The following is a 15,854-nucleotide window of genomic DNA, read 5'->3' as shown; positions in this document are numbered from 1 at the left end:
TGTTGGTATTATCTATATAAAATGGTGTGTGTAGTAAGAAATGATTTATGTAAGAAATACTGAAAAAGTACTGGTGTTGCATTACCTTATTAAAAAACAGAAAATAGGTTTAATGTAGAAATAATAGAAAATGGAGTTTCAAGAATATTCTGAAATTTGAGTTATCAAACATTTTAGAGTTTTAGAAAAACAAATTTATCCATCAACACCATTTACCTCCTCAATTTTAATAATAAAAGTGAGAAGCAAGTTACCATAGTATTTCCACTTGTTCCTAGCATGAGAAGAAAGCTAAGAATCACCAGTAGGAATGGAAACTCAGGCTAGAAAGGGAGGGATTGATGCATGCCATTTCACCATGCTTCTTGGCTGTCAGGATCAGCACCATGGATGCATATCTGCTGCAATTACAGCATGCTTCAACACATTATTGCAAAATAGGGAAACACTGAGAAAGATTTAAAAAAAGGGGGGGATCATGGAAGGAAATGTATGATGTAATTGATATATGACACAGTGTTAATGATTCTAAATTATTAAATCAATGGAAAATCAATACATGTAATGAAGTGCTACACAATTTAATTTTATGTAGATAGCATTATAATGTTTTACTAAGATATTCATGAGATAACAGTTTTCATCTCAAAGTGAATATTTCAGCATTTTATGTCATATTTGAAAATTCTAAAAATGCCTCATATTTATTCTCCACAAATCGCCTGTCCATTTTCATAATCTGTATCTTACCTTATGGATTTTTGTGTTCTCAAACTCGTGCTTAGAGAAAATCACTCTTGGAGTCTTGTTATGATCAGTGGAAAATAAGATGAAGATATTTGCAATGAATATGCAGGCACATATGCACTGTCATGGGGTTACTCCAGGAGGAGGTCATCTGCATTTTTGATGACATGCCAGTCACGGAAATCAAAACATTGATGGAAATTATTGCTACTGTGTTGCTCCTTTGGGGGTGGCGGCAGGATATAAGACGATTAACACCGAGATGTCCTGTCCTATCCTGCACAATTTACACATGCTCCTCCTGCCATTTTGCAACTCCACAACAGTGGTTCACAAACTTCAGTGGGTGTCAGAATAGTCATAGGGTCTAGAACACACTTCAGTGACTGTCACAACATGCACAAGACCTAGAGCTCAACTGGACAAAATCCCAGAATGAAGGAAAGGAAATCTGCAAAAAAATCCCACCGCTAATCAAGAAGTTATTCACACGTAAGAGAGACTTAGAATGAGAATTAAATTTCCCCAATGGTGTGACACTGGGTGCAACATCCACAGTCTAAGGCAGGTCACATGCTCAGGAGTAGCTGGCCAACATAAATCAGACTCTATGTTCTTAGTGGCCTTTTCCCCCTTTTATTGAATGAGAAAAAGAACATGAACTTACATTGATAGATATTGAGAAGGGATCGGGGAGGAGTCATGTGACATGAATAATAAAAACCTAGATACAGATATTGGGGTTCAAGTTGATGGTCAGAGAAGAAAAGCAGCCAACCACTAGCTCTTACCTCTACCTCAGACCAAAGGGGCGATCCTCAGACTGCTCCCAACTTCACTGCTCCTCAGATTCACTCAGACTGCTATGCTCTCCTCAGTGTAGCTAGAGACTAATTCTTCTCTGAGACCCTTTGGTTCTTCCATTTATACCTCCCATGCTGGGACTAAAGACATGTGATCCCAAGTGCTGAGATCACCTTTGTGTGAGCTCTTTCTCTGTAGTACTGGGTCAATTTCATGTAGCTCAGCGTGGCCTTGAACTAACAGAAGAAATCTATCTGCTTGTCTCTTGAGTCCTGGAATTAAAGGTGTATACCACCATTGCCTGGCTCTATGATTTGTGGCTAGCTTTGTTTTCTGAACCCTCAGGCAAGGTTTAATAAATCATAAATAATATATCGCCACAGAGTTGGGCCGTGGGAAAGAAAGAGACAAAATTATACTGTATGATACTCACAAAAATGAATTTAAAAATAGGAAGCATGAGGAGTGAAACAAGAAGAAGGGAAACCGAGCACAGAGGACTGTAGGTAATACCGTAAGAACTGATGCCTCTTATTGGTGCTTCTCAATTTCTCTAAGAAAATTTATGTGAATCTAAAAAATTATCCTTTGCTATATCTCCTACTGTTAGCTATTTCTTGGGCAGTGTACAGTATAGGGAAGATAGATATCATATTTCTTCCCTGATCTGAGAAAGCCACCAAATCCAATAATCAATGGATAAGTCAAATATGGTGTTTGTGTGCCATGTGATACAATAGAACCTGAGCATATGAGGAAAGTGTGGCCATCACTAGTGTGGGATAATATGTCTGCTAATGGTCCCACATTTTAATACTGGTGCAATGGAAACTACCTTTCATCAGGACTCTTACAAGGCAAAACACTCATCCAAAAGCAGTAGCCAAGTGTCTACACTGACAAAAAGAAATGATGGGTACTTATTGTCCAGTGTCCAGAGCTACCTTGAAGAGGAGACCCTTCTGAATATTTCTTTTTGGTGCTTGCAAAACAAAGCATGTACTACTAAGTTCTACCAGGCTGTGTCCTGAAAATGGCAAATACAGGAATATCCAGTTGATGTCTGTGTAGCCACAATGAAGAGTGACAGGTAGATGGTGCTTCTAGATGCAGCTCAATGTAATCTCCAAGAGAAAAACCAGAAAGTTTCATAAAACCCCTCACAGCGCACTCATTCATATTTCCTATTATGGTTCAGCCTTGAATATCACTTTCCTCTTTGGGGGTCACTCTCCCCTAAAGATTCTTGTGAGACCCAACTGTGTTGCACTCTGACACAAGGAAAAAGAGAATCCCAGGGTCTATGTTCTAACAGGAGCCAACTATAGCAGCAGACTATACACAAAATAGAATGCACTGACTAAGCCAATGCCTGGGATGGCAACACAAACCTCCCATTCTAAACTCTGTGGGTACACCACCACACAGCTCTTCCAGAAAACAAAATCTGCAAGCGAAATACCAGATATACTGTGATCTAAGGCCTACAGGATGGCTTATCTAACTTCCTTTGACCAGGTCAACAAATTCAGGTCTCTGCTGTTACCAGAGGCAGCCCAGACTCAAACTTACAGCACTGGGCTGAAGTCATATCTCAAAAAAGCCCAAAGTCCCAGTGCCTGGAGGCCTCATCCAGTCACCAACATAGCCAATCAAATGTCAGGCATGACTGAGGGGTGGGGACAACTGTCTACATACTTGGGATTTAAAGCCTGAGTGAGGTGTTGCTGGGTCAGATCCTGGGTCCTCAGCAAGCTCCGTGGAGTTGAGTCTGTGGCTGGACTGAAGCAGCATAAGTCACCACAGGTGAGGCTCTGTCTGCACCAAGACAGGATGGGAAATGATCTTGGAGGGGATCCTCGAGACTCCATGGAGAATCAGGCAGATCCCCCAAAAGGATATGTATTCTAAGGCTCAGCAGTCCTTCTGTGTGCAGGTGGAGGAGAGGAGACGGAAAAGAGTCTTATCCCCAGGTACAGGTTTGCATAGGTTCCCTGTAAGTACAAGCCTGGGTCTGTCCCAGAGAGTGACAGAATTTACCATGCATACCATCAACCGTCATTATTACCTCCTGGGTGACAGAGATTATTTCCTGCACATAATCCTTGGATTAATCTGTTTTCAGTTGACCTATGCAGTTGTAGTAGAAGGATTCATGTCCCTATCCAGGTCTTTCGGGAAATGTTGTTTTAAAGATAAAGACCCTTAGGTTGTGAACCTGAAATCCCACTGAAGGCTTGTTATTGTACTTCATCTCCACTTGTGGATCTGGCATCCTGTGGTTTCCCAGTGTGACACCATTCTCATTGTGGTAGCTTGTGGGGATTTTGGTTGCATGGTCCCAACTGTAGGAGAGAAGGAACATCCTTCCCCCATCCCACCCCCTGTTTTTTAAGACAAGATGTCACTGTGTGGTCCTGGCTGTTCAGGAACTCATTCTTTAGACCAGGTTGGCCTTGAACTCACAGAGATTTGCCTTCCTCTGCCTCCTGAGTGCTGGTATTAAAGGTGTGCACCAACACCACCTGGCCTTTCCCACATTCTTTATAGAAGACATTTCACAAAATTTTCATTCAGGAAGGGAGAGAACAAGACAAGCCCAATACTCACTGTATATTAGAAAGGGATACGATGCCACATGGTCCCAATTCTTGGGTTCACCTTGAAATTTGAATCTGATCCACATAATAGGAGTTTTGCTTGGTATGCATCATAAGTCAGTGATATCCTAAGCCCATGGTTGTCTTTCTGCTTCTGGTTCTCAGTGTGTGCGGAGATCTTTCTTAAATAATAATATGTAGTGCACCCGAAGTTTTCATTGCTAGAATGCTGGGCAGATGCTCTTCATTTTGCATTGGTTCTAATGACTAACAGAGGTTAATTTGTTTCAAACCTATCCTAAGCCTTTTCCGACAATCTTTCAAAAAGTAAAATTTGGAAGAGTGGTTCAAAGAATATTATCGACCGCAGATGGATTGATTTCTTAGGAAGGAGTAAGAAGTCATTTTAAAAATATTGGTGTGGTCATGTCTTCCCTTTTCTTGCCTCTCCAGGTCCCTGAGACATGACTCCCGCTGTCTTCCTGACCATCCTGTGCTTTGGAGTGGCCTTAGCGGCTCCAGTACTTGATTCCAGTTTGGATGCTGAATGGCAACAGTGGAAGAAGAAATATGAAAAATCATACAGCCAGGTTGGTGACTTGAAAACTGTCCAGAAGGACCTCAGAATGAATTGTCGCTGCTGTTGAAAGTGTGTAGACACATTAGAGGTCATAGACCTCACCCCTCACTGAAAAATTACCTAATCACATGAACAAAGGGGTCAAGACCAGGCTGGAGAAACCCACAGCTGATCTCAACAAGGGGTTGCTCATGGACCCCAGACTGACACCTGGGAAACCAGCATAGGACTGTTCCAGACCCCCTGAAGGAGGAGGTCAGTTTGGAGGTCTGGACAATCTATGGGGTTACTGGTAGTGGATCCGTATTTACCCCAGTACAAATGGACTTTGGGAGCCCATTCCCCATAGAGGGATACTCTCTCAGCCTAGACACACTGGTGTGGGTCTAGGCCCTGCTCCAAATGATATGACAGACTTTGAAGATCCCCCATGGAAGGCCTCACCCTGGGGGGAGTAGAAAGGGATTGGGATGGGGGTTGGTGGGGTGCAGGGGAGGAGGGGAGGGAGAGGGAACTGAGATTGACATGTAGAAGAAGCTTGTTTCTAATTTAAATGAGAGAGTGAGAGAGAGAGAGAGAGAGAGAGAGAGAGAGAGAGAGAGAGAGAGAAAGAAAATGACCTAATCACAGGCATTCTGAGCACAGGCTGACCAGATTCTCTTTTTCTCAGCATGTGGAGAGTATGTGGCTATCCTGTAGTGTCTGTAGCTCCCTCTCATTGTTGACCTCTGTTCAGCTGCAGCAGCATGCCCACTTGGTCAGATCTTTCCAGAACTTAGTTATAGGGAAATGACATTCATTATGCTCATTTCCAGGAAGAAGAAGTATGGAAGAGAGCAGTATGGGAAAAAAACATGCAGATGATAAGAACTCACAATGGTGAGGATGGCCAGGGAAAGCATGGTTTCACTGTGGAAATGAATGCCTTTGGTGACATGGTGAGTAGGGCATGGGTTGCTACACACCGGGTTTTCTTCAGTTCTTTACATGGAGTCATTTCATTTCATTTTGTTTTGTTTGTTTACTAATGTATTTTCCTTGAAGACTGGTGAAGAATACAGAACATTTCTGACTGATATCCCAGTTCCAGCTGCTGTGAAGGTGAAAAGTGTCCAAAATCCCCTACTTAATGACTTGCCCAAATCTGAGGATTGGACAAAGAAAGGCTTTGTGACTCCTGTTCGGAAACAGGTAAGACAGCAGCACATGTCTTTATTCTTTTCTTTCCCTTTTTGTTTTTATTTTTATTTATATTAGAAACAATACTGTTTTACATGTCAATCCCAGTTCCCACTCCCTTCCCTCCCCTCCATTCCCCCCACTAACACCCTACCTATTCAATACCCTTTCTGCTCCCCAGGGAGAGTGAGGCCTTCCATTGGGGTGTCATCAGAGTCTGTCATATCCTTTGGGATAGGGCCTGGGCCCACCACCATATGTCTTGGCTGAGGGAGTCTTCCTCTATGTGGAATGGGCTCCCAAAGTCCATTCCTATGCTATGGACAAGTACTGAACTACTACAAGAGGCCCCATAGATTTCCGAGGTCTCCTCTCTGACACCCACTTTCATGGGGTCTGGATCAGTCCCATACTGTTTTCCCAGCTGTCAGTCTGGGGACCAAGAGCTCCCCCTTGTTCAGGTCAGCTGTTTCTGTGAGTTTCACCAGCCTGGTCTTGACCCCTTTGCTCATCACTCCTCCCTCTCTGCAACTGGATTCCCGTTCAGTTCAGTGTTTAGCTGTGGGTGTCTGCTTCTGCTTCACCAGCTGCTGGATGAACATGCCCATATTCTTAAACAACTTTGTAGACCAAATACTTGATGTCTCTGTGTGTATACTGAGTATGAAGAAATGTGCAGTTCATTTTTTTATTCTATGAAAGCTCCATGCATTTATACAATGAATATTTATCTTAGCAATTCACCACACACACACACACACCACACACACACACATACACACACACCACACACACACCACACACACACACACACACACACACACACACACACACACACACACACACACACACACACACACACACACACATACACACACACACAGCAGACACACACACACTGTCTCTGGGTTTTATTTCTCCTTTGTTGTCATTAATAACCCATGAAATCAGTAGGTCCTACTCAAATGTTCGTGTATGTGTGGCCATTGACTGGGGCATGGGCTATCCACCAGCAGTCATGTCCCCAGGAGAGTACTATCTTTCCCTAGGCATCTATCAACTACTAGTATGCCATTTTCATAAATGATTGCCTGTCTGTGCTGTTGATGGGTTTACTTTGTTCATGTGTTGACAATCTTTACGTCCCTGCTCAGGGTCAGTGCGGTTCATGCTGGGCTTTTGCTGCAATTGGTGCCATAGAAGGACAGATGTTCTGGAGAACTGGCAATCTGACCACTCTAAGTGTGCAGAACCTACTGGATTGTTCTAAACCTCAAGGCAATAATGGGTGTGTTCGGGGTGATGCATATAGCGCCTACCAGTATGTTTTGCACAATGGAGGTCTGGAGGCTGAAGAAACCTACCCATATGAGGCAAAAGTAAGTGGATCTTCTATGCTGCTGTCCTTTCAGCCAGAGTCAGGCAAGGAGAAAGTGCATAATAATGTATTGTCTTCAGAACTCACATTGGAAGGTAGAATCGCTCTACACTATCAATGGTCTCAACAGAGCATTGGTCTTTACACAGGCTTCTAATGTGATGGTTTCCTTGTAGCAGTTCCTGCTTCTATGCACACAGAGAATACACAAACCTTTAATGGATATATCTCCCTGCATGATTTCTTACAGACTTAAAGACCTGTGAGGTTCATTGAAGGCATGAGAGTTGATTGTTCAGTTCCAAATCTCCCAGTAACATTTCACTTCCTGGGGTGATTTCTAACATTCCAGACATGGGGATGCTTAGCTGCCAAGTGCAGGGTTGTGTTTCTGATGCATGCCTCCAGGAGGTGGGTGGAAATAACTGAGCCTCTTATCTCTTTACTTTTTAAGGATGGACCGTGCAGGTACAACCCTAATAACTCTAGAGCTTATATCACAGAAGTTGTGTCCCTGCCAGCACACGAGGATTACCTGCTGGTTGCTGTGTCAATGATTGGCCCTGTCGCTGCTGCCATTGATGCTTCCCACGATTCTTTCAGGTTCTACAGGGGAGGTAAATATATTTCCCTCCAGATAGGAAAAGAAGGTGACATCCCCATGCTGTGTTCATGAAGTGCTGTTTGCGTTTCTGAATTTTCCTCCCCACACAATAATACCGAGTTCTATCTTCCACTGATATGACCCTTTCATGCAAGCAAGTGCATCATATTTCATAAGATCTATTGTTTAGCTTATTTTAAAACTGTCCTCAATTTGGTGGGTGTTAGATATTTTTATGGAGGTTGTATGCCTGAATCAAATTATAAATAAGCCTCTTGAATTAAGTAAGTCCTATTCAGTGAGTTTTACTTGGCATGAACTTCTAGTTTAAAAATTAAAGATTCCAGTTACTCATTTTATAAGCACCTAGGAAATTTTTTAAATCAACAAATCCATGCTTATTTTGGTTTCTTCAGTTTTCTGTGAAATTTTCATATATATATATATATGAAACATATATATATATATATATATATATTATATAATATATATATATATATGTTTCCTTGTAGCAGTTCCTGCTTCTGTGCACACAGAGAATATGCAAACCACCCCTACATTTAATGGATATATCTCCCTGCATGATTATATATGTTCAAATGTATAATTAGTATTTGCAGTAACAATTTATTCAGCTCTTAAGTCTCTCTGTAGCTTACAGCATTTCTGGGATCTTTGAAATGCCTCCCCGTTGTTGGTGGGAGTGGTCACAGTCAGGTGTCCTGTGCCCCTCTCATCTGCTTCTGTTCTATTTCTCAGGTATTTATCATGAGCCAAATTGCAGCAGTTATTTGACCAATCATGCAGTTCTGGTGGTTGGCTATGGATTTGAGGGAAATGAAACAGATGGCAATAACTACTGGCTAATCAAGAACAGGTATAAACTGCCAAAATATACCCAAATCTGTATTTGAAATTCTGATGACTAGAGAGATGGTTCAATGTTTAAAGCACTGGGGCCCTTGCAGAGGACTCACAAAGAGATGATCTCTTGCAGTTAATGCTTGATTCACAGACTAGAAAATTTGTGCCACTTAAGTTGAACACAGTCTGTTTTTATTTTCCCATGTACATGTATGAGGGAGATGTACATGCAAGCATGCTTTTATGTCTCTGACACCTGTGTGCGCAGTTGCATTGTGTAGAGGCACCATGTTGGTATCAGTTGTTTCTCAATCATTACCCAAGTTCTAAATTGAGGCAGTGCTTCTCACTGATGGAGGAGTTCGCTGCCTAGTTTGGTTAGCCAGCTTGTTCCAGGTATGTCCTGTGTCCATGTCCTGAGACCTTGCTGCAGGGCACTACAATGTTAATCTGGCTTTTTAAATGGCTCTTTACACTGGTCTCCAATCCTTAACCTCTGAGCTCTCCTATACCATAAATAACTTATTCACAATATGTTATCATAACATTTCCCTTCCATCACTGTTTTGGGGGGTATCAATATTATTTTGTGCCATTGTTTTTCTAAAATCTGACACCGTAGTTAGGACTGAACTACCCTTTCTCCCCTGTGGTCTTCACAATCTTGTATGAGGTACCTCTTGGTATTCAGGAGTAGACCCTTGATTTTTAATGACCCTTCTGGCCTCTTGCCAGTTATTTTAAGTCAACCATGCATTGATCTTTCTACTAAATTAAAAACATGTTTCCTTCCAGCTGGGGTGAGGAATGGGGCATGAAGGGCTACATGAAGATTGCTAAAGATCAAAACAACCACTGTGCAATTGCTTCATATGCCAGCTTCCCCAACATATTCTGAGCAGCCGGATGGCCCCAAGGGAGGACTTGGCAGAGGCAGCATTCAGTGGAGTGTCTTCCACTGCACAGTGACCAGCCTTTGCTGAGTGTGTTCAACAGTTCCCGAAGAGCTACACTGCCATGTGGATTCTGGGACCTGCTCACTCTATTCCAACATTGCCAGTATTGTAACTGATGTTTCTTTATGACTCCTGCAGAAAATTAATTTTCAATTTTAATGGTAATTCAAATGGTGTCTTTAAAAAGATTAAATTCAAATATAATTTCTAGTTTCTCTCCATTTTGTGAAGTATTTTTTAATAGTTGAACATGTAATTTATCTTGAAGACAGCATTGAGTGTGGTGGCAGCATTCTAGGAGACCTAGTGAGTGGTTTTTCTGTGATGGTCTTTATTCTCTTTTGGTTATGGTCTGATTACAGGGTTCTATATACCAGCAACCTTTTTCTAAAAGACTTTATGAACATTTCTGGATTTGATATTTTTAACCAACATGAATTTACCCAGCTCAATTCTCTGTGAAATGTGATTGCACAATATGCTGCTCCACTGACTTGGATTGAGCTATGACCCTCCCTTGTCCAGCACCTCAACCCTGTACTAGGTTCCCAGTTACCGTGTCAGAGACATTAGGGTCACCATGTCTGCCATTAAAGGACTGTGGTTCAGGTGACACTTCCAGAATCTTCAGTGCTTCAACATACAAGAATGCCAAGAGAGGCATTTCAATATAGTCTGCCATAGATACTGTCCTGTTGTTAAAACCTGAGCTTATTGTCTGATGCTCTGAACTTTGCCATAGGCATGTAAGTATGAAAAATAGTGTACTTATGTGTTTCATGTATATTCATATACAGTTTTAGCCTATAAACCCAATGGACAATGAATTACTAGCCTATGCAGATTTGACCCCAGCTTCCCACAGCCTGTGTCTTCCACAACACCTTATGGGAACTAAACTGAATTTTGGATTTTATTTAAACCTTTTATTTAACTGAGGCATAATATTTGTTGTTTCTAGAGCACAGACTGAATTCTGTTTACACATACAATATGCAGTGAATTGACACGATCAGTGTCATTGTTGTTGAAATATACTCAAATATTTAAATTTCTGAGTCTTCAAGATCTTCCTGTAGACATCTAGAGGTTTCTAGTTACTTGTGCTAGACTGTGGCGGTGCAAGTGGCTAAAGCATTCTCCCTTCAGTTGGATTTACCAAACACTATGCACCTTGTCTTTGTCTTCCCTTCCCCTCTGCTTCTAAATTCCCAGTGGATCCTCTTCAGCTCCTATTTTACTCTCTGTTTCTATATGTCTGGTCTTCTTGCTCTTGAGTGAGAACAGTGAAGTTTCATTGTGACTGGGATGGCATGCATAAGCCTTGCAGAAGATCAAGCCAGCCAAGATCCCAGCATGGATGGGAAAGGCTCAAATGAATTTTCATCCCTATTCAAGACGGTATTAACCATTGATGGCTTATGGGGAGAGGGGGAATCACATTTATTCAGGGAAGTGAGCTCCAAGAGGCTACCTATACTCCACATGAATTAAGAGAACTCAGTAGGCAATAGAAACATTTAAAAAAATAAGTGTAACAGATGACACTTGGAATAAAAGGAGCTAGGGAGTGATGGGGGGATTGGAAAGGAAGGGATGGTGAGTAAATTTGATCAAAATATACTACATGCATTATTGTTTTAATTTTATTTAAATTAGAAATAAGCTTGTTTTACATGTCAATCCCAGTTCCCTCACCCTCCCCTCCTCCTCTGCCCCCCACCGGCCCCCTATCCCATCCCCTATCTGCTCCCCAGGGAAGGTGAAGGCCTTCCATGGGGGATCTTCAAAGTCTGTCACATCATTTGGAGCAGGGCCTAGGCACTCCCCCGTGTGTCTAGTCTGAGAGAGTATCCCTCTTTGTGGAATGGTTTCCCAAAGTCCATTCGTGCACTAGGGATAAATACTGATCCACTGCCAGAGCTACCAGAGGCCCCATAGATTACCCAGATCTCCAAACTGATATCCACATTCAGGGTTCTGGAACAGTCCTAAATTGGTTTCACAGCTATCAGTCTGGGGTCCATGAGCTCCCCTTGTTCAGGTCAGCATGCATGACTATTAAAGAGAACCATTTTTAAAATATGAAAACATCAATGAAACCAAATCCATTTTTTGAAAACATTTTTAAAAATTGGCAAACCTTTAGCCAAATTAATGGGAATGAGAGAAGACCCAAGTTCATAAGATTAGAAACAAAAAGGAGACATTACAGCAGATAGAGATAAAATCCAGAACAAACATAAAGATATATTTTTAAAACCTCTTTTTGGAAAAATGGAAAAATATGACAGAAATGAATAAACATCAAGATATAAGCCAAACATAAAACAAAAAGATACAAATGATTAAACAGAGCCGGCAATGAGGTTGAAGCAGTCATAAATGTCTAACAAAAGTAAGTCTGCCCCTCCATGCAAAAACACCCAGGACCAGATAGCCTCACTGCAGACTTTCCAAAAACTTTAAAGAATACTGATATTACTCAAGTTATTGACAAAATAAAAACTTTTTACTTCTTCTTTTTTAAATGAAAATATAATTGCATCATTTACTCCCTTATCTTTACTGCCTTGGCTGTCACATCCTTCACCTAATCAGTCCCTCTCAAGCTATTTATGAGACCAGTATTATCCTGGTACTAAACCAGGACCAGATTCAACAACAGCATCAGCTGCAAAATTTAGAGACCCCTTTCTCTTAGCCACAAAGCTCTAAAAGTTGTTAATAAAATACTGCAATTATAATTCGAGGACATATCAAAAATCTTTATTATGACTAAGTTGTTGCCTTCATTCCAGAGATTCAGTAGACTACCATATGGAAATCTACAAAGGTAGTCAGGTATTGACATGAGATAGAAATCACAAAACCTCTCTTTGACAAGAGCCCAACACCATTTTATGATGAGGTAATTGTGGTGCACACCTAAACACAATAAAGGCTATATGTATCATGCTTATGGTCAACAAGGTGCTAAATGAAGGAAAAAATCAGTCTCACTAAAATGAGAAACAGGGGTGACTACTATCTCCACACCTATTCAATATAGTTGTTAAAATCTTGGCTAGAGCAGTAAGACAAGAATAGGAATAAAAGGAATACAAGGTGTGTGTATGGTAATATATTATTTATAATTTATTAAAGCTTGCCTGAGGATTCAGAAAGAGAAGTCAGCATCAAGCTTTAGAGATTAGGTAGTGGTCATACACACCTTTAATCCCAGGACTCAGGATTAAGAGGCAAACAGATCTCTGTGAGTCCAAGGCTGCCGTGGCCTACACAAGAATGAAGAATAACAGAGCTCATGCCTTTGACCCCAGCACCTGGGATCACATGCCTTTAATCCCAGGTTTAGGGAGGTATTTAAGACAGGAAAGGGGTCTCAGGGCTGGCATTCATTCTCCAGGCACATTGAGGATGGGAAGGCATTGAAGTCTCGGGATTCTCCAGCCAAGTTGAGGAGAGTAACAGTCTGGGATTGCAGTCTGAGGAGCCAGAATCACCATTCAGTAAAGGTGAGAGATAGTGGCCAGTTGCTTTTCTTTTCTGATCTTTAGCTTGAAGCTTGAACCCCGACATCAGTCACGGGTCTTTTATTTTCATGTTACATATGTGTATCTGTATTGCGTCATGCAATGCAGGCTGTTGATGAGGTTCGTAGGTCTCATATCTACGTAAGATATTAGGTGCCTCCTTCCTTTGGAAGCTTTCATGGAGCCTTCTGGTACCATGATAGTGATTTCTCAGGAAGGGGCCATTCAGGTTAGTTCCAGATCATGGGTCTTTGAAACCATGTGTGTGGTGTCTTCAGCAATAGGTGTTTACCTTGATGGTAACCAATGGCTTTCTAATTGGTTGTAAGACCTGCTCAAAAAGATGGATGCCAAGCCTGGTATTGGAAACCTCGGTAACTATCCAGTGCTAGTGAAATCATGCTTATAGAAGGAGAAGAATCTTCGACCTATAAATTACTAAACCAACACAATCCCTGACAAAAATATATAAACATTTGTCCTTATACTCACAGGTAAGTATAGGTGTCGCCCCCCTCATCAAGAAAATTTGTCAAGGTATTCACAGGCTCACCTGATGCCACACAGCTCAGGTGGGTGGAAGACATACACAGGGCAGCCTAGGTTCTCACATACTGGCCTTCCTGAAGGCATCCACAGGCCCTGATGATGAGCAAGCACATGGTGGAGAGATGACAGAGAAAAAGAGGTGGAATTGTGTGTGTGCTGTGGTAAGGGGCAATTCTGAAGAGACAAGGCCAGTTAGGAATGGACTGATGCTTGCCACACAGGAGCAGGGTGACATCTGGGCCTGGGCTACCACCTCAGGCCATATCTATGCCCATGGTCCTACCACAGTTGGGGGGTGTATTGATGTCCATGAGCCATGTTGCTACCAAGGCCATAGAGATGCTGGGTTCTGGGCCACTGTCTATGACCATTTTGGTGTCTGAGGGCCTTGCTGCCACCAGGGGACATGATGACATCCGGGCCTGAGCTGCTGCCAGGGGTCATGTCTGGGAACATAGCCCTGAAGCAGCCAGGATTTGTGTTGATGTCCATGGCTTCATTAACCACTGAAGGCCATGTGGATAACCAGGATCTAGTCAGACCCCTGAGTCCATGTTGGTGCATGAGGGCCATGAGGCCACAGGAGCCATGCTTATTTGGATGGCCTATACTACCACCCAGGACCATGGTGACATCCAAGCCTGGGCTCTGGTGTAGGGCCATGTCTGGATCCATGGCCCTACCTCAGCCAGGGTCTGAATTGACATTTATGGCCTCTAATACCATCAAAGGCCATCTAAATCCCCAGGGTCTGGGACATTACCTGAGGCTTGAGATCTGATGGTCATGATGCAGCAGGAATCTAGGTGGCCTCCATTGGTGATGCTGTGGTGATGTCCAAGCTGAGGGCCACCTCTGGGTCTCTAGCTTTTCTTCAGCCAGAGTCTGTGTTGATTCCTGTGACTTCTGATCCCACCAAAGGCCATGACTATAACAGGGGTCTGCCAGGGGCCACCGCAGGGCTGTGTTGGTATCTGAGAGCTACACTACTGTGGGGGCCATGCAAGTCTGATTGACTTTAGCTGCCACCTGGGGCCATGGTGACATCTGAGTCTGGGTGGCTACAGGAGGACACCACAGCCAGGTTCTGTGTTGATGTCTATGGCCCATGGTACCACCAAAGAACACACAGTTGCCTGGGGTCTGGGCAGCAACCTGTGGCCATGTTGGTGTCCAAGGGACGTGCTGCCACCTGGGTCATGCCAATCTGGGTGACCTGCGCTGCCACATAGGGCCATGGTATCATTCAGACCCAGGATGCTGCTATGAGCCATGTCTGGGTCCATTGAGCAGCAGCAGCTATGATCTGGTTTGATGTCCACAGCTCCTGTTACCACTGAGGGCTGTATGGATGCCCAGGGTCTGAACAGCCACCTGTGACTATATTGGTGTCCCAGGGCCTTTCTGCTGTTGTGGCCATAGTCCTCTGGGTGGTCTGTGCTGCCACAGGGCCATAGTGAAGTCCAGACCTGAGCTGCTGCCAAGGGCCATGCTAGATCTGTGTTCTTGCTGCAGCTGGAGTCTGTGATGATGTGCATAGCCCGTGTTACCACAGGGGCCATAGAAATCATGTCTGTTGAAATCCAAGGCCCATGCTGAGCCAGATACTCTCCACACTGGCCCTGGGATAGCTGGCCCTGACACTCACTGGACACTACAGCAGGAAAGCTGGACCTACCCACTCCACCCCCCATGGGAAAGCTGGCACCACATCAGGAGAGATGTCCCCAGCCCTTACCACAGGTGTGGGAAAGCTTTCCCCTATGGCTTGGGCCTGGAGGAGCTGGCTTGAGAGGAGGGGCTCCAGTGGCCCAGATTGACCAGCATCTGACCTGCTGGAGTGAGGGAAGGGATTGGCCCTGTGGAACAATAGTGAGATCTCCATGATAGGGAGCATCAGCAGTATATATATCTGAGAATAGCTTTGATGAGGGTCCAGAGATGATGGTGTGCCAGAGGTCTTGAACCAGACCGAAGACTCATTGCAATGAACATTTTGCAGATGGAGTTGGTTGAAAATAAGGGTATTCTGTGTGACACATTGTAGCCCCGATATC

General features: G+C 43.1%; 1 protein-coding gene across 2 annotated transcripts; it reads left to right on the top strand.

Annotated features, from left to right (window-relative positions):
- The first annotated feature begins 4,615 nt into the window (after positions 1-4,615).
- On the top strand, positions 4,616-9,654 carry LOC100772318 (cathepsin J). Of its 2 annotated transcripts, none has more exons than XM_027410030.1 (7): positions 4,616-4,741; positions 5,547-5,669; positions 5,776-5,922; positions 7,065-7,289; positions 7,743-7,905; positions 8,652-8,769; positions 9,552-9,654. In XM_027410030.1, exons 1-7 carry the CDS (start codon positions 4,616-4,618, stop codon positions 9,652-9,654), a joined length of 1,005 nt encoding a protein of 334 aa, XP_027265831.1. The 2 variants fall into 2 exon arrangements, with proteins under 2 accessions (XP_027265831.1, XP_027265832.1); XM_027410031.1 differs by having other exon boundaries at positions 4,616-4,745; positions 5,554-5,669.
- Positions 9,655-15,854: the final 6,200 nt, after the last annotated feature.

The sequence above is a fragment of the Cricetulus griseus genome, chromosome 3 (genome assembly GCF_003668045.3).
Source record: "Cricetulus griseus strain 17A/GY chromosome 3, alternate assembly CriGri-PICRH-1.0, whole genome shotgun sequence".
Lineage (NCBI taxonomy): Eukaryota > Metazoa > Chordata > Mammalia > Rodentia > Cricetidae > Cricetulus > Cricetulus griseus.
The sequence above is the reverse complement of the archived record's forward strand: the minus strand, read 5'-3'. Positions and strand labels throughout refer to the sequence as shown.

Bases quoted from the DNA above. Each gene is read 5' to 3' on its own strand.
- LOC100772318 (XM_027410030.1), top strand. From the start codon at position 4,616: ATGACTCCCGCTGTCTTCCTGACCATCCTGTGCTTTGGAGTGGCCTTA. The intron at 5,923-7,064 runs GTAAGACAGCAG...GTCCCTGCTCAG, and splicing joins TGACTCCTGTTCGGAAACAG to GGTCAGTGCGGTTCATGCTG. The intron at 7,906-8,651 runs GTAAATATATTT...TCTATTTCTCAG, and splicing joins TTTCAGGTTCTACAGGGGAG to GTATTTATCATGAGCCAAAT.